The sequence below is a fragment of the Sphaeramia orbicularis genome, chromosome 8 (assembly GCF_902148855.1).
Source record: "Sphaeramia orbicularis chromosome 8, fSphaOr1.1, whole genome shotgun sequence".
Lineage (NCBI taxonomy): Eukaryota > Metazoa > Chordata > Actinopteri > Kurtiformes > Apogonidae > Sphaeramia > Sphaeramia orbicularis.
This window is the reverse complement of record NC_043964.1, coordinates 44,384,839-44,403,361: the sequence shown is the minus strand read 5'-3', so window position 1 is coordinate 44,403,361 and position 18,523 is coordinate 44,384,839. Positions and strand designations below refer to the sequence as shown.

Below are 18,523 nucleotides of genomic sequence, written 5' to 3'. Positions count from 1 at the left end.
TTGTGAGTCTTTTCTCTGTCTTTGAGCAGGAACATTAACATCAAAGTGTTCGTTTCGTTTCTATGTCCCTAACAGGCCTCTATACATTGAGTCCACCGCTGTTGTATCCCGCTTTTTTAAGATGCGATGGACTGCGGCACACATTTTGTCCAATCACTGGTCGCCTTTGCTGTTTGTCGTCCGAATTCACCAATGAAATCAACGAATTTTTACTAAGGCGGGACTTCCGCTTATTTGCACAAAACCATCTCGGGCCTCCCCCCATGCGGTACTGATCTATTAGTTAACTCGTATCTTACACCGTAAAGGTAAGGATTCAATATCGATAGGATTCTAGCACCAACAAAGTATTCTTCTGCTGTTCATGCAGTAGCAATGGAGTTTTGTTTAAATTCACATTGAAATATACCACATCAATGAAGTAGATTCTTTCATTGTTTGGTTGGTGCTTCCAAGCTAGCTAACCTTTTAGTGTTAGCATCGGATGTTTTAGGCAGCTCAACTGTCTTACCCGTTCTTATTAATATTCACTAGATATGGTATTTTTCAGTTTTTATTCTAAGGAATTCTTTGCAATATCCTGAATATTGACTGTCAAGACTACGTGTTTGCAGAGGTTGATTTCACTGAAAAGAATACTCTTGGAGCATAGCATGTTAGCTTGCCACGTTAGCAGTGGTTATGCAACACAATAGCTTTCCAGTCTAGTAAACGGCTCATATGCTAACGTGTTTTGTTAAGCCGGCAGGCTTGGCTAAATCACCATAGCTATAGGGTTTACCGGGTATTTCTGTGATAATGTGTGTATGTTTAGAGTATACTATTACTTTACAGTGGCCGGCGTTCTTCAGAAACAGCCGGTTATTCGCACTTTTTGATCATTAGCTGGTCAGCCCTCACCAGGTATTAGGTTAAATCCATGTTCCGGTTGAAATTCACATAAACGTTCGTCTTCGTCTTTTGCCTTAATATATACAACCTATCCCAGAAATGTGTGATGTGAGCCGGTTTAAAGAACGGCAACAACAGGTTGAGTCGTTTAGCTTCTATACGTGAAGAACTTGTGGGCAAGGGCTGCATCTGTGGTAGGCGATTCGTTAACGAGCGCAAATAAGTAATCATCATTGCCTCGTTTATTTTGCTTCAGACAGACATAATGGCCGAGAACGACGTTGACAATGAGCTTCTCGACTATGAAGAAGATGAGGAGCCTCAGGGAGCCCCTGAGAGTGCAGCCCCCGCAGGAAAGAAGGAGGTGAAGGGTTCTTATGTCTCCATCCACAGCTCTGGTTTCAGGGATTTCCTGCTCAAACCGGAGCTGCTCCGTGCCATCATTGACTGTGGTTTTGAGCATCCATCTGAAGGTAAGTGTGTGTATGTGTGGGTGGGGGGGGGCGCATTTGGTTATCTTGGTCAGTTGAGAGGAAACCTTGTTCAAATACAAAGCTGGCAAAGCCATTCCTGAATTGTTATATCAGAATGTATGTACTTTTTGTTTTTAGTGGTATTTAATAAAATAAGTGGTAATTGGTAAATCTTGGTAACACTCGAGCAGTATGGTTCAATACGATTGACGCAAGTATATCTAAGGGTTTTATTTACAATATCATGAAAGAACTAGTGTATCTGCAATGATGTACATGGCCTAATCATGTTTGTGTGTGCATTTCTATACAGTCCAGCATGAATGCATCCCACAAGCCATCCTGGGTATGGATATTCTTTGCCAAGCCAAGTCTGGTATGGGCAAAACAGCAGTGTTTGTGCTGGCCACACTGCAACAGATTGAACCTGTTGATGGTCAGGTTAGTACATAAAAGATTGTTTGTTTTGATTTTGCTAAGATGAAGACTCTCAGAAATTGTTCTCAGCATGGAATACAGCTGTCTGACTAGTCTACATAGCAAACATTAATGAATGAAATCATATCTATATATGCACAAGTTATTTCAGATTCAGCAACCTTTAAGTTAAAATGTCATTTCTGCCCCTTAATCTTGCCAGGGTTGCTAGTATTGAGTATTACAGATTTGTAGAGGTATAAGAGCTGCAGCATGTTCTAAAGGCAATTTTAGTTGTCAGAAATCTGGCTGTGTATTCTAACAAATCAATTCAATGGGAATGCAGGCAGTTCTTTTGTATTTGTTGAAATGGTTTAATCCACATGTGCTAAAAACATCTGACTGCATAATGTCTTTTCTTCAGGTCTCTGTATTGGTCATGTGCCACACACGAGAGTTGGCATTCCAGATCAGCAAAGAGTATGAGCGTTTCTCCAAGTACATGCCCACAGTAAAGGCTGCTGTTTTCTTTGGTGGTCTGGCCATCAAGAAGGATGAAGAGGTCCTGAAAAAGAACTGCCCTCATATTGTTGTTGGAACGCCCGGCCGTATCCTCGCTCTTGTCCGCAACAAGACCCTCAGTCTGAAGAACGTCAAACATTTTGTCTTGGATGAGTGTGACAAAATGTTAGAGCAGCTAGGTAAGTCTGCTGCTGGAGATCTGTAAAGAGTGTAGTTTTTAACTTTTAAATGAAGGATAATAAATGTGTGGTTCTGAACTTGAGCTTTCCTTGCCCTGTAGACATGCGAGGTGACGTACAGGACATCTTCAGGCTCACACCCCATGAGAAGCAGGTTATGATGTTCAGTGCTACTCTCAGCAAGGAGGTCAGACCAGTCTGCCGCAAATTCATGCAGGATGTAAGTAAACAGATGAGTTCTTACTCATACATGATTCCAACAAGAAAATGTACTCCACTTAGTTTTGAGTCCTTGAGCAATTTACTGTATTTAGTTCTGTATTAAACCTGTTAAAAATAATTCAGTGCTTAAAATGGGAACTTGCATAGATATAGATAGAAGTGAGAAAACCTCTAAGTTCCTGCAAAAAGTCACTAGCACACACGTGCAATAAAGCCAGTATTTTTACATTGCATTTAACATGTCACAGAAGATATAAAGATTTCCTTTTCTTTTTTGTCAGATGGATTAAAAAAAGTAGATTTTTACTAGGGATGCACCGATCCGATACTAGTATTGGGTATCGGCTCTGATACTCAGTGTGTGTGCTTGTATTCGTACTCGTAAAAGTAACCCGGTACAAATGCACCGATACCACTTACAGCCGTGTGACATTCACAGTTCAGTGCAGCAGGTACGCGGCGGTGGAATAATGTGTGGGGAGTATGGAGATTTTTCAAAATAAATGACGGTGATAAAAGTAACGCTGACTGCAGGTAACGTTAAAGACCCAGACAGATACGGATGGATCATTCTGTCCATCCTCTGCGTACAGTCCAGCCGTTTTCCAGGTGCTCGCGGATGCGTACCCAGACAGAGAATACCAGCGGGAACCGTGGAGGTAGAGGATCTGTTCAAAGAGCGACTGTGTGAGTTAAAGGAAAACTACTGACAGATTTATGACAACTACCCAGGGCTGGGCGGGGGGTATGGAACAGTGCAGACCGCCACCAGCGGAAGTGAAAACAAAACTTATCGCTCATTTATGTTTTCGCTACCCGGTGAAGCTTTTAAACCTTACTAGTGAAAACGCTGCAATATTAGTATCACATTAGTGTTACTTCTGTCGTCTCCATGTTCATTATTACTGACTTTCTTCTCCTCAAAAAACTTTACTCTTCTTCATGGTATACAGTAGCAGCACTTTGTTGCAGCCAGACTAACGACGACAATAAAGCACATTTGCAAAAGGAACTAAGAACCGGAATGGGATTCTTAAGTACTCGTATTGGTACTCGGTATTGGCAAGTACTCGAGTGTAAGTACTCGTACTCGGTCTGGAAAAACGTGGTATCGGCACATCCCTAATTTTTACCTTTACATGTTTCGACTACAACATGTAGCCTTCCTCAGAATGGTCACTTGGTGTTACTGTGTCGTGTCTTGTCAGCTGTTTTATCCGGGATGGCCAGACAAAGGGGACAACTATGCCCCCTGGTGTCTGGCATCCTACGGAGGACAGCATCCTAGGTGTGGGATAAGGTGTAGGATCCCACATCCCTGTTCATGGTCCTCAGGTGTCACAGAAGAACTACCTCAGCAGCGTTTGTTATTGATTTTATTTTGATCACTTAAGAAAATAGAAATATAACACAAATGGTCTCTACATATTAAAAAAAGGAGTGGGTACAAGTAAACACTTATTTAACCCAACCCTTTCCCCATACATACATATATATTTTAATATTTAACAGAATTAACCCATACAACCCTGCATGTGTTATTTCTGTTAAAAGGGTCAGATTTTGTTAAACCTACTTTTATTAGTCTTTGGTACATTTATTTGTGTGTTTGAGTTTGAACCCTCCAGATGCTGCAAAGCTATCTTTATATTAGTTTTGGCAAAAATCAAATGGATTTCTACAACCCATTTTAGTTCCTGCTTAATTTGCTACATGTATAACCAGTGACGTCACAACATTTGCACATATAAGGTTAAGACTTTCGACGAACATTCCTCCGAGTATGCCATAATTGTTTGTCACCAGCAGTGGTTGTAGTCTATACTGAAAATATGTCCAAACTTCGAGTCGATTTCCTAAAATGTTCAGTTGTTGGTTGAATGGGACAGAGCAGCACAGCCGACAACCTGTAGGGGGTGGGGTGTGAAGTGGCTCATGTGCATTTAAAGGGCCAGTGCCCAAAATAACCTTTCTGGTGTCATTACTTAGAAATAGGGTTAAAGATGGGCCTGTGGAGTTTAATTAATGAAGAATTCAGACCCAAGTACAGCATTTACAATTTATGTAGACCACAGGGAAATCTTTTAAAATGCATAATTTCTTTTTCTTTTTTTTTTTTTTTAAAGCAAAATATCACTCCTTTAAGTATTAAAATTAATTAGAGATGCATATTATCAGCTGACTGTGTTCCTGTTTGTTTTAGTAAAGGCTGTTGGATGACTTTGTCCTACTGCAAACATAATGTGATGGATGGATGAAAGTTTTGTTTATTTTTGATGAAAAACATCACCCTGGGACTGATTGGCAAGAATAAATACCATCAGCCACAGTCCTATTTTAAGTATAGGTGTCTGAATTAGTTCTTTCTGTATTGTATTGAAATGTCACAATTAGTGTAATCTTACATTTAATGTGCTGAAATCTAATTGTTGTAAGTTTCTTCAAATTTATTCTTGCATTGCAGCCTCACAGTTTGTTTTTCATACTGTACTGATTGATTGACTGACTGACCTACCCACTTTATCTGTGCCCTGATCTTTAAAGCCCATGGAAGTATTTGTGGATGATGAGACCAAACTTACACTCCATGGTCTGCAACAGTACTACTGCAAGCTCAAGGACAGTGAAAAGAACCGCAAACTCTTTGATCTGCTCGATGTTTTGGAATTTAACCAGGTAAGATGAGCTACTAATGTAACATTATTTCTTTAGAATTATGTATAACTATTTCTTTTTGAGCTTGATTTCAATTTGCTTTAAGGTTTTTAGGTTTCCAGCTCATGGTGCCTGGGGTGCTATATTTTAATGTCCCTGTTTTACCTCTAGGTGGTGATCTTTGTCAAGTCAATTCAGCGCTGCATCGCTCTGTCCCAGCTCCTAGTGGAGCAAAATTTCCCTGCTATTGCCATCCACAGGGGAATGGCTCAGGAGGAGAGGTGAGTCCTGTTTACACACTTCTCCTTCATGCATACAGACTCTCAAACATACACTCCACTGCACACCAAATACTAAGCTTGTTTACGGAGCATGAGGCCTCATCAGTGAAGTCCATACATCATTGCCTTCAAAGGCTGGTGCAGTCCAGTAATGCCCACAGCAGCTGTGTTGATAATCCACCCTGGCTCTGCTTGGTTCTCCTCTCTCACAGGCTGTCTCGCTATCAGCAATTCAAGGACTTCCAAAGGCGGATCTTGGTGGCCACTAACCTCTTTGGCCGAGGGATGGACATTGAGCGAGTCAATATTGTCTTCAACTATGACATGCCAGAAGATTCTGACACCTATCTGCACAGGGTGAGATTGCCCACTGTCTCCATAACATTACATTTCTTTTTGAATACCACAGTGATGTGCTACAACTGTTTTTGTGATTCTGTTACTTGTTTACTGTGAAGTGCAGTGGTTCTCAGTCTTACGTAACATAAGCTGCCCTCTTCCCAAGCATTTTTGATGTTATTGTATCTGGTGTAGGTTTTCCATGTTGTTGATATTATATGATAATCATAAAAGTCCAAAACAATTATAATTGGTATATATTTATTATCTTTAATTATTTCACACCAAAGTCAACCATTTTCCCACTTTTTGCAAGTAACATTTGCAGTTCAAGTGTTTGTTTTTACTCACTTTGTGTGGTCTCTGCTAGGTTGCCCGTGCTGGCAGATTTGGGACCAAAGGTCTAGCTGTAACCTTTGTGTCGGACGAGACAGACGCCAAGACTCTGAATGATGTGCAGGACCGCTTTGAGGTTAACGTGGCTGAACTGCCAGATGAGATCGACATCTCATCTTACAGTAAGTCTCATCTAATGTAATGCTTGATGTCTTTAATAAAGTTACTGGAATGATTATAATTTGTGGCTTAAATGGTTTCAAAGCACTTCACTATCAAAATAACTTACTCACCGTTAATGCGCATGTTCCGTTTTGTGGGGCTCTTAAAGCCAGTAGGATCTCTTCAGCTTAAGATCGCCCCACTGTTAATCGGCCAGTGTAATGAATCTGTAACGCCATCTTGGCAATTAGAGACAAACAGTTGGTGCTGCCATATAACTATGGGTTCTCATCAAATGGAAAGTGCCCTTACATGTTTAACCTGTTGGTGATAAGTTGGTATGCTCAGCTGTCGTTCACAGTGCTGATCCTTTTACATGCTCATTCCATGTCTCTCTTGTCCCCTCTGTAGTCGAGCAGTCCAGATGAGTCTTCCAGCCAAGCGGGTGTCTCCTTTTCCATGGATCTTGTGTCTTGTACTTGGAAGTAGATGTACTTCATTGTTTTGAAAGCTCTGCTCGTTCCCTTTGTTCACCAAACATTTATTTTTATTGTCCGAAATGGGGACTGAGGGGTGTGCTTGATTTTAATTTGTCTTTTACTGTTTGTTTTTGCTCAATGAAATTAAAACTTTTTATAAAATGCCATTTCACTTTTGTGGTCTCTTGTAAGGCTTTTGTTTCTGCCACAGTTTTTTTTTTTTTTTATTTTAGTCACCAGCAGAGCTTCAGGGAAATGGTCAGATGTAGTTCTGAGGAACATGTAAAAGTAACTATTAGCCTTTTTTGCCCCTAAATGTTGAAACTAGGTTTTGTATAGGAGTGTATGTCTCATTTCCCCCTCCCACTGCAGAAGAGTTGGCCCTTTTTAAAGTAATCATGTAGTCATGTAGTGACAGTTGTGATTCTAGCTCATATGGCAGCTCTTTTCTTTGAATTTACAATTGAATGCCTCCAATAAATGAAGTCAAAGTGAAGCTGTAGTAATGATTTTCCAGAATTTTGATACGAGTATGTTATTGCCACACTGTGCATTAATAAATGCTTAATGTATCTGTCTGTATCTTGTATTCACATACAAAGCTATAGTAACAAAATGTAATAAACTGTTTCACCAAAAATTGTAAACCATCATTTAATTATTGGAAAATAAGTACTTTGTTCAACACCATATATAGGAGTGAGGATTTATTTGAAAATATGCAATTTGGAAATTGGTTGTTAAAATTTGATCTGGGTCACAACTTACTGATTTGGAAAGAGTGATCAACCTCTTACCTCTACTGCGGTGGACTTTGTTGCCACATCAACTCTTAGAGCAACATGTTAGAGGGCGAGCTTCAGGACTGCAAAAGGCCATGGGCGAGTGAATGAGAGAAGCTTACTGGCACAGTAAAATGGTAAATTTCAAATATTTGTGCAACAGTTCAGTTTGGTTGGTGTAACCCATTAACCACAACTACAGTCAAGCTCTCTAAATAAGGGGAAAAAAAAAAGTTTTAGTTGGTGAACAAGCTGTCAAACTGTGGGATGAGCTGACTGCCAATGACAGCTGTCAAAGCCACCAAAACCTTATATTAGAACAAGTCTTGTTAATGGACCAGTAATTTACAGATGGATCAGAGGGTCCCAATAAAAAAATAAGAACAAACTTACTCCTGAAAAAAAATTTATTGTCTTACTTTTTCGAGAGAGGCTCAACGTAGGCCTTTTTAGAGCCAGCATCTAGTGGCCATCAGCAGTTCTACAATTTAAAAGTCTAACACATTGACTTCATTTGGAGCCAGGGTCCTTTTCTCCCTTCATAATCCTAAATCGATAAAGTGTGACTTTATTATTACAGATGGTTTTAATGTACACCAGTAGACATGCAATCATCATACTTTTCATTTGGCACGTAATGCTCAGAAGCATCTGAACCCTGCCTCGTTCAGTGCTAAACTATAAAAGGACTACTTTCAGTATAACTCAGTTAAAGGATTGGCCCTTATACAGCAGATATAACTACAAAGAAGGTAACAATGCATCTGTACATAGCTGCTCTATGGTTTCATGTAACAAATACTTCACATACAGTACCAAAACCACAGCTTCTACAAAGGCAAGTTGTAATGGAAACTTAGACAAGTTTTAGCACCTTAAAACCCATTATCAAGGTTGTAAGGTTAAGACGCAGCAGTCTCTTAACTAAAGAAGCCTACTGTAGAAAATGCAAATATCTCTTCACAGAAAACTGCAAAGTCACAAGAGAAAAAAACAAAAATAATGAATGGTGCTTGAAATAATTAATCACTCATTTAAAATATTCAGAGAGAGATTCAGTCTGACATGATCTCTCCATCATCCACATGACATTTGCATTCATGACTCAAGACTGGCATAAGGTGCATGAAGTCCAAGGTAAGCAAGATGTGTTCAGAGCAAATCCCCCACAAATGACAGGATTAAACAGAATCCCCCTGTTTATGCCTTTAAAAACCCATTAGGTGCAGCCAACAGAAAGTTTCCCCAGAAGAACAGGGTCCCATCCTCCACAGGGCCACAAAGTTCCTCTGTTCTCAATGGTGATGTCAGCTGACAACACAAACTTAAATAGTACTCAGAAATAGACACCACTTAAACACGTAGAAGAAGCATGAGTTATTGTTTTGTTTTGTTGAGCTGGCAAATGTTACTTGTTGTTAGATTACAGACTGGGTTGCACAGCAGAGCGGTTCAAACCCACCAGTCACAAATTACATGTTTACCTCAGCACACACAGTTTTAACATTTTATTTTTATAGCAAACCAGAGAGTGACTGTTTTTTTCTCACTGCTCCTCAGAGTCAGGATTGTAATTTGCACAGAATTAGGCAGTCGACTTCTTGACGCCAGAATCCCATGCTTGTTCTTCTGGTGCTTGCTAAATGTCTCAGTTTCTTGTAGAGGCAAGGCAGGGGATGAGTCCAGCTGTGTAAACAACCTTTGACATATTCCCCACTAGTGCTTACAAAGTCCTGACCCATCAGGTTCAACTCTGTCTTTTTCCAGTACATACCTCCTCTTCATCCTCTCAATAGCTGCGGCCTCATCATCCATCATTACATAAAGGTTTTTTTCTGACTGCTCGGACCTCTGATGTGATCCTGGGGTTGAGCCCCAGATCTGTACAAGTCCTCCTCTTGCCTCACAACTGACAGCTCTCAGCTGTTTTGTCCCTCTCAGATCCCCGCTCAGCCACGGCGACACTCCAAACATAGCAACGCTGCCTTCTCTGGTGGCAGGCCACTGTGTCATCATGTTTGTCTTAACAATAAATACCAATGAATAAATACCACAAAAGACACAAGAGGCCCCATTCCTGTCAGAACACATGAGATGCTCCTCCATCTTCTGCATCCCAGTCTTTTCTGTCAGGTCTTCTCCATGAATCTTCATTTGGTTTATCATATCCCAGAGCACACGTGATCCCAGCTAGTTTCAAATCAGACCAGTTTTCTGGTAGCTGGTCTGCTCATTAACACAAGCCACCATTATTTGTGTATCTGCTTTCACTCCGTTGTCCCCAAACAAAAGGGTTCAGTCTCAGAGTTCAGGGGTCATTTGGTGCATTGCAGCATCCATGTTCTGTGAAGAACAACTTTTTATCTACACTAAAGCAGGGGCTTGGTCATTTTGCTATTTCTGAGTCACACCCGTTCAATTCGTTATTCTCCCCATTCTTCCCCAAATAATTCTCCAGAAAAGATGTTTTGACTTGTGCACCTGCTTGCGTCTACTCATAGATACACTAGGGACAGCTATTCTATAATGGGGATTACTAGAGGGAGGAGTTAGTCTTTTTTGTGAGTTTTTGCAGGAATGTATATCGGGGGGATAGTACCACTAGTCCATGAACTTGTGTGTGTCTCCATAGAGCCATCTCTGTGGAGGCATGGCAGCCTCATTCAGGTGGTTGCACTCGTCGCTGCACTTGCAGGACTGGATGAACATCACAGACCTGTTGAAGCGTTCACCGTCAGGGCAGGCAAAGGTGACGGAGGCGGTGCGTGTACGGCGGGGGGAGCAGCAGCGGCCATCCCTGCATACACCGCAGTAGTTGGGCCTATACAGGCGAGTGCTCCTGCATCCAGCATACGACAGGCGGTGTGGTTCAGGGGCCTTATGGGTACGAGAGCACTTTCTTCCTTTCTGTGGAGGGTAAAAGAAATGATTCGTTGAGCACAGATGGAGAACAAAATAAAGGTCAGAACATCAGATAAGTGCTAGAGCGAAGAATATGCCAATGATTAAGGATACACATTAACACCCACAACAGCTCAACAAACATCAGGAGAGCACAGTGAAACAGGTGCATGGGGGGCTGAATGTTTCTGAGGGGGTTGTGGATGAAATGCAAGAGTGGGCGAATGGAGTGCTCCTTAAATCACACAACAAAGGGCCAGTGAGAGCTGCAAACAGCCACAGCGTCGCAGGTTCAGTGTGGGAGAGGATCACATGGACCACAAACATATAAGAGCAGTGAGTTCAGAGATTTATGCATGTGCCTTTGTAGCAGGTTTATACTGAAAAATCTACCACTTGGTGCCTTTCAGAGGCATTTTTAAAGGTGAACTTCTGAAAAACACTGGAACACAAGTGTATTTTCATGTTTCTTCACTATAACCTTTCACTGTGAAGGATGATGTCCATGCAGAGGTGTCATTATTTGTCAGGGTATTCTCACATTCATTGGCTTAAGGTGTAAAATGTTTTTATCTATGATCTGAACATTGGGCATTTACTTATGTAGAGGATTCGGGACATGACAACTATTTTGGAGCCAACTTTAAGATAAAGGATGAAGGCATCATGCCAAGATTGAAAATACTGAACATTATTAAATGAACATATCTGCATTCTGGGTTTTTCAGTAGAGACTTATAGAGGTCTTTAAAGAAAAATATCATACCTAGATTTGTATATTCAGTACTGTATTTTTTGTCGATCCTTGAAGTAGTTTAAATTATTTTTCACTTCTGTTTTAGGTGTGCACAAACAGTGAACTAAGCATGACACACTTCTTTTTACCCAAGTGTAGCAATTACTTTTTTTCTATATGAAAAACATTAAATCAAATCAAGAATTTGCTTATTTTTGTTCATTTTTTTAACCAGTCCATGTCTGGGAACTGTAACGAAGTTGAGTGGGTTTGTGGTTTGTCAGTTCGCCAGTGCTATTATTGATGAAAGCTGTGAATTAGTCATATTTAACAACAGTATCTAAAATATCAGTCAGCCTATAAATCAAACAATACAAAATGATCATATGTACAGTTCTTAGATCATCCTTCCTAAACCCTTAGACCAAATCCCTACAGAGGTAGCTCTGACCCTGTTGATAATATACATCATTAATGCAAAAACTGCATTAAAACCCATTCCATTCCAATGTAACAATTAAGCTTTATGTTCCTTATGTTCTTGGTTAGAGAGAGTGTTAGAACTTTGCAACCATTCTCAATATGCATCTATTTTAAACAACTATTTAGATTTTGTACTGAGGTGCATTTTGCAACAAAAATGTTGGGAGACAGTCCAGGGGATATCCTGGTTAAAGACATTAAACAATCTTAGATTGTAAAACTGTTAAATTAAAAAAACTGGCTACAACTATATAAAATGTGGGTGTGATGGTCATACTTAATAAATATGTTAATGTAAATCTGTTCATTTGAAGGTGAATTCAGTGAAGTCTATGAGCTATATCTGTTCATTCCTCCATTCTGGGAGAGTTAGAAAGTCGCCAAGCTGCTTTGCGTTACATTTTAATGTGTTCATTTACAGAGGGTCAAACAAAATCTGAGTGTGAATCTGCAGAGGGGGGGAAATGTGGTCCAATCAGCCCTGTGATCACACTGCCACAGATGATGCCCACACAGCAACAGAACCGCGAATAGACAGAATAGACCAGAAAAGACTTCATGGGGGTGCCTCAAGGGGGGACAGGCACTGAATTTGTGGCATGATATTAATACCGGTCTGGCCCCTTGAGAGCAATCCTTTCCTGAATCTGTTTAGCTTTGTGGCTGCACTAGATGGTTGTGGGCCATTAGAGGAAACACTGTGATCTAACCAACCCTTGAAGAGAATCTTAAAAGCACATACACACATTCCTCACCTTGACAGGGATCGACATGGAGCTGCAGGGCCGAATGTTGCACAGGCGCGTCTCCTTGATCAGCTTGCAGCGGGCATTGTCATTGGTAACACGAGAAGAAACGCCCATCCCACAGCTCCGGGAACACTGGGACCAGGAAGTAGTCTGAACCACACACTGATCTCCCACCTGTCTCCACGCTACAAGAGGAGATGGAGAGAGAGGGATAATGGGAAATATAAAGGGTCAGTGGTAGAGAAGCTAGATCAGCAAACTGGGGGAAAAGGGGCCAGTGGGAGAGAGAGGGAGAAAGAGAGGTTCTGAGAGAGAGATGCAAAGCACAGTAGCCTCATTCAGTGAACAGGCAACACTGACGCATAGAGAGGGTGATTACAGAGAGGGGAAAGCTGGGTGACAGAGGTATGTGCTGTGTGAGAGCAGTGTGTATGAGAGCGAGACTGAGCAAGCACCTCTGGTGTGCAAGGAGCCAGTGGAAAACAAGCCTCACATAAACACTGACATACGCACAGGCTGGTGCAGGGGGAAAGCTCACAGTAGGCCTGTTTGTCCGTAAACGGGTTAAAATGGCTAAAACATAAACATGATGCTTTACAGCACAGAGGAAACAGATGGCACCTCTGAGGCAACACAGAGACTCTTACCTGCAAGGTGATTGTGTCCACGTGGCTTGTCCCACTTGCGTCCAACCTCCACCAGCTCATTGCCCAGATTGTCCTTCTCCTTTTTGGGTTTGTAGGGGTACAGCTTCCGATAAGGTTTTGAATAAGGCTTCAAGTAAGGGTAGGCTGGGTAAGGGATGAAGGGGTAAGGCGGGTAGGCAGGAGGCTGAGGTCTGCGGTGAACTGGAGGGACTATGGTAGTTCCCTTGTGGCAGTCGATGCTGAGGCAGCATTGGCCTGGCACCTTGACCAACTGCGGGGCAGGGCAGGAAGGGGACGCCAGGGGGACATGGGTGGGGCAGAGAGGAACACAGCCCACCGCTCCATCGATGCAGGTGCACTGGTGTTTGCAACCAGCACGGAAATTCTCACCATTCTGATAAATCCGTCCGTTGTATTCACAGGAACGCCCTTCTGCCTTTGCTGAAGTGAAGAGAAGGAGGGATCAGAATTAGAGGTGGGAATCAGAAACGCAATACTATCACAAGACAACGCCCATGACAGTGACGGTAGCACAACATAGATATTCTGCGATATTGCATTTCATGATGTCATGATGTGAGACAAAGGCAAAAAGTAGGAAATCATATTTGAGTGATTAATCACTGCAGAAAGGATGTCAGTAGAACTTCACTTCAGTCGTTGCCGGTGCATAATATTACGTGTCTCGAGTAGACTTGAGTTAAGCTCAAAAAAACAAAATCTCTTCAAGAGAGACTTATTTCAGGAAACTTGACGTTCAGTGGTATTATCTTTATTGATTCATTACTTTGAGTTTGATGTTCATTTAAGCAGGTTTTTTTTAATGTGTTTAGTGATTCAATCTGTAATATTTAGTGGCATCTAATGGTGCAATTGCATATCACAACCAACTGAACACCCATCAACTTACCCTTGAAATAGCAGGAAAATGTGAATAAATGCAAAAGGCCCCATTTCAGCCAGTGGTTGGTTTGTCCATTCCGTGCTCTCAGTTAATAATGATATAAACTCACCGGACATCAAACTAAACCTGGAAATGGAAATGAGGAACTCTGTTCTGAGCTACAGTGAAAATCTGCAACATGCATCCTTGGAATTGACTTGCTCCTTCTGTAGATATAAAGACCTTCTTCTCAGCGTTTGTCACTCAACAGTTCTTATATTCATGTTTTTATACACTAAGGAGACTAACATTATTGCAAAAATTATGGTCAGTTTCTTCAATTAGATCCATCTAAATCTCACACACAGAACCCTTAAGGGATGGCAGTGATAATGGTAAATTAATTAGAAATCTGTCTTTTTTTTCCTGCTCTGACCTATCAATATTATGTCAGATTAATTTATATGTAATATCAGCCAACCTCTCTTATGTATTTATTCACTGTGTTGTATGGCAGGCTCACAGAACATAACAGCCGAAATGACAAAGAAAAGGGAATAGTTTTAAGTTTAACCTCAATGCCTCTTAAATACAAACACTGACTGTCCACATATGTCATGAGATTTAACTAAAATATCAAGAAGGTCTCACAAGTAGAAGCAGTATGTGTATTTCTGTACACCCCCCCACACACACACCACCACCACCACCCTTGTCAGAGTGTTCTACATCTATATGAGGGTGAGAAAAAAAAAAAAACAGGAAGAAAGAACAAACAGGAAGAGGTTTGAGTGTAAATACACTTAATATTCATGAAAGGTAGATCAGAAGAGCAGGAGAGACACACTATTTCTAGATTTATGAAGCGAGCTCTATTCTTAGATCAGAGAGGAATTTTGACTTGTTTACAATGTCCTGTCCCCTTCACCCCCTCAGTGGGACTCCCCATACAACACCCCGGATACCCCCCTCTATATAGAAACACCCCCAAATAAACACACATATAAAAATACCACTGTGTGTGTGTGTGCGTGTTTGTGTGTTTCATAGGGCTGTTTGTGTACACACTGAACAACTTATATAAATCCCCGACTTGGCCAGGTTTCAGTCACAACTCATGAAGGTGCTCTGTTTTTGAAACGTGGCACGGGCTTCAAAACCTCAAGCCCCCTATCAAAGAAAAAAAACTGCAGCCGCTTGGCTCTGAAGCTAGATCTCTCCACCCTGAAGTTACACATTCCCTCACTCAACCCCGAGCTAATCCCTAACTAAACCCCAAAACTCTATGTGGAAGTGATGCTCCACCTCTTTCAGTACATACCCCTGCAGATGCCGTGGGTACGGCCAACATCGTTGCCGTAGTTGCACTCCAGGCCTTTGTGGTGGTCACAGGGCCGTCCTTCGTGGCAGTCCTGGTTGAGCTGGGCGGCGCACACCTTGCAGCACCCACAGCTGTCGGGCACTGAGCTGACCCCTGGGGGACAGGACGGGGGCCCCGCAGGACACTCGCACACCACTGGACAGCCAGCACTCACCTAAAGGAAGAAACACACAGCCACTGTAGTTTGGAGGGTGTTTACACCACTGTGCACTTTGGTTAAACCTAAATATACTACTTCATTTTCCATGTAGCCACACTGGAACCAAGCAGGACAATAGTTTGACTCATGTTACACAGATCACAGAAATTCCTGAAAGTGTGTGTGGCTTAAACATTCGCTGAATACCCAGCACTGTCCCAAACCCCACAGGGATATCTGTAACCCTCATTCGCCTTCCGCTTGGCATTCGCCAGGGTGAGCAGGGATGAAAGAGACGTTCTCTGACTCAAACCCCCACCCACCACCACCACCACCTCCCCACCTGCCTCCCTGCTCCTTCACCTTTTGTTTCTCTCCAACAATTCCAACTGGGTGCCTGGTTCATGGTATGGAACTGCCAATCTGACTGTCCACACCTAATGAGATCCCTTCCTGACTTTTCCATTTTCTAAACTCTAGCCAGTTTGTGGATTAAACATTGAACTTCAGTCTCAGCCAAAGCACCCACACACACACACTCCCACCCTGCACTCTGCTGTCCACTCACTGCTGTTGTGTCTTAGGTGGGTATGAAAGTTTGACATGACATTGCACAAAGCAGGGACAATAACTTTCTATTTTTGGCATATACTTGGCTTCAATGCACCACAAACATTTTCTAAGATAGCTACAAAATGTTTCCTGGTCATACTAATGGCATACAATGAGTTCACAATGACCTTAAGTGTATTTTTATCTGCACTGGTATAATAACTGTTGGATAATATTACTGTAGTCTCACAGTGGTCAATTAAAATGTACAAGTAGTTTACAAAAGATCTATTGCATCTAAGTGTGATTTTTTTTTTTTACCTGATGTTTTACTATTAAATAGTGCCAACTGAGGCAGTTTTAAAGACATTTCACCTTGTATATCCTAATTCTGTATTGTGATTCCCTTCAGAGCTGAAACACCACCAACCCTAATGCAGGAATCATATGATCAAATATTCTACATTTGTAATCACAAATAAGGAGCAGAGGAGTGAATTCCAGCAGAGCACAAGTATGGAAGATTAGTCTATATAAAAAATGCAGCCAGACAACGGAATCCGCTGGAGGGCGAGGCACGTGAGTCTTTATTCCTCAGTGTTTACAAAAGGCACAAGACAGGAAGTTTTTATTTTCCCCAACACTTACCGAGCCGATGGTCATCACTTGCAAGACAGCGAATAATAGCAGTATCACCATGTTGTCACGAGATTCACATACAGAAGAATAAAAACAACGGCTGTAATTAATGTCGCAGCAATATGAATTTAATCCTCCACAAAGCAGAAACAATGTCCACAAAGGTTAAATCCAATGGTCCTCAAGTGTCCTCCATCACTTTTAAAAAATTTCATCGATCAAAGTTTGAGGCTTGTTTTTATATCAGCCCCGTGCGTTTTATGACGGCCACGCCCACTCCAGACCTCCTCTAGCCAATTAGGAGGCAGGCGCGCGGCCAAGGTATCCCCAACAGAGGAGGAGGAGGAGGAGGAGGAGGAGGAGGAGGGAGGGAGGGAGGGGTGGTGGGGGATGTCTTGGAGCTCCAACAGGGGAGAGAGCTGAGGACTTTTTTTTCTTTGTGGGCGTGGCCGAGCATGAATGCAGTCATTCATAAAAAATCAGAATTACTACATTCCAAAGAGGACCTGGCTTTTGGGTGTTTATTTATTTATATATCAGCGAAAATAATATTTTCGATGCTTTAAAGTTCTTTTCACACGCATACCTCTATCCCGGCTGCTGCTTTGTGAAAAGTAAAATAAATATACTCAGCTGCAAGTCTGTGCTACATTAATACTGGAGCAGCCATAGAAAACAGCGAGGAATTTCCTCCTTTGCTTTATAAAAATACTTTTAGACAAGAACTGGACAGATAAAGTACATATACAAGGAGAGCTGAGTGTTCCTTGGAGCTGAGCACAACTACATGATTGAGTTATAGTGATGTTGAAAATGACTATGATAATCTCCCCATGCAATTCATCACTCATTTTCCTACCTCCATATCCTGCTTTTTAGCCCCCACATCCCTGTTACCTACTCAGAGGTTCCCAGGCCACCTCAATCTTCTTTCACACACATATAGTTATACGCCATGTAAACAGTCAAGAATGGACTATATTTGGTTTGGGGTTTTCACTGAGGAGTGCACAACGGAGGTCTGGATAATCTTCCTGTCATGCCTGCACACACACACAGGAAACCAATCATCCACAGCACCTGAGCTGATCCACAAAGATACCCTAAACTGTGAAAGCAGCACCACTTGAAAGAAGTTGAATGTCCTTAAATATCATAAATTGTCTTGTGTTAAGCAAATGCATTTGTCAATGTAGTAAAAAAAAAAAAAATTTCTTGCTGAATTTTAGAAAATGGATTGAAACATAGAGGACCCTTGCTGATTTTGTCTGTTCTAGACTCTACTTTTCAATTTTTCTACTTTCTGGGTGGCATCTAGTGTCAATGGGCATTAGTGTCACCAACAATATTTGGGTGTGGCTCACAGTTATTGTCCTCTTAACCAGTAAGCCCAAATTGGACAAGAACAACACTGACCACTATTTATTTATTTATTTTATTTATTTATTTATTTATTTATTTATTTATTTATTTATTTATTTTATTTTATTTTTTTGTAGCCAGTGGACTTCCTATTCATTATTTTCTCATTGTTCTAATGTAGAGTGGCTATCACTTTAAAACTGCAGTAGATACAAGTTTTTTAGAGTCATTAAGCAAAAATCATCATTAAGAATGTTTACAGAAAACTAAACAAAAACAACCAGTCATCAATGCATGAATCATTAGACTAAGG

The 18,523-nt window shown here is 41.4% G+C and overlaps 2 protein-coding genes across 3 annotated transcripts; one reads left to right on the top strand and one right to left on the bottom strand.

Annotated features, from left to right (window-relative positions):
* Positions 1-223: 223 nt before the first annotated feature.
* ddx39ab (DEAD (Asp-Glu-Ala-Asp) box polypeptide 39Ab) lies at positions 224-7,596 on the top strand. 2 transcript variants are annotated; one of them, XM_030140259.1, is made up of 10 exons: positions 224-308; positions 1,148-1,364; positions 1,678-1,805; positions 2,206-2,482; positions 2,584-2,702; positions 5,249-5,380; positions 5,531-5,640; positions 5,853-5,997; positions 6,350-6,497; positions 6,889-7,596. In XM_030140259.1, exons 2-10 carry the CDS (start codon positions 1,157-1,159, stop codon positions 6,903-6,905), a joined length of 1,284 nt encoding a protein of 427 aa, XP_029996119.1. In that variant the 5' UTR covers positions 224-308; positions 1,148-1,156; the 3' UTR covers positions 6,906-7,596. The 2 variants fall into 2 exon arrangements, with proteins under 2 accessions (XP_029996119.1, XP_029996120.1); XM_030140260.1 differs by having other exon boundaries at positions 234-308; positions 1,152-1,364.
* Positions 7,597-8,131: 535 nt separating this feature from the next.
* On the bottom strand, positions 8,132-17,060 carry LOC115423443 (CCN family member 1). Its single transcript, XM_030140261.1, has 5 exons — positions 16,858-17,060; positions 15,459-15,672; positions 13,255-13,695; positions 12,614-12,792; positions 8,132-10,645 (listed from the first exon to the last, which is right to left on the bottom strand). Exons 1-5 carry the CDS (start codon positions 16,906-16,908, stop codon positions 10,340-10,342), a joined length of 1,191 nt encoding a protein of 396 aa, XP_029996121.1. The 5' UTR covers positions 16,909-17,060; the 3' UTR covers positions 8,132-10,339.
* Positions 17,061-18,523: the final 1,463 nt, after the last annotated feature.

What these genes read in the sequence shown, in the direction of transcription:
- LOC115423443 (XM_030140261.1), bottom strand. Translation starts at nt 16,908, where the DNA reads ATGGTGATACTGCTATTATTCGCTGTCTTGCAAGTGATGACCATCGGC. An exon ending in AAGTGATGACCATCGGCTCG is followed by an intron (nt 15,673 to 16,857) that starts GTAAGTGTTGGG and finishes TTCTTCCTTTAG; the next exon opens with GTGAGTGCTGGCTGTCCAGT. An exon ending in CCATGTCGATCCCTGTCAAG is followed by an intron (nt 10,646 to 12,613) that starts GTGAGGAATGTG and finishes TACCCTCCACAG; the next exon opens with AAAGGAAGAAAGTGCTCTCG.
- ddx39ab (XM_030140259.1), top strand. Translation starts at nt 1,157, where the DNA reads ATGGCCGAGAACGACGTTGACAATGAGCTTCTCGACTATGAAGAAGAT. An exon ending in TTGAACCTGTTGATGGTCAG is followed by an intron (nt 1,806 to 2,205) that starts GTTAGTACATAA and finishes TCTTTTCTTCAG; the next exon opens with GTCTCTGTATTGGTCATGTG. An exon ending in GCCGCAAATTCATGCAGGAT is followed by an intron (nt 2,703 to 5,248) that starts GTAAGTAAACAG and finishes TGATCTTTAAAG; the next exon opens with CCCATGGAAGTATTTGTGGA.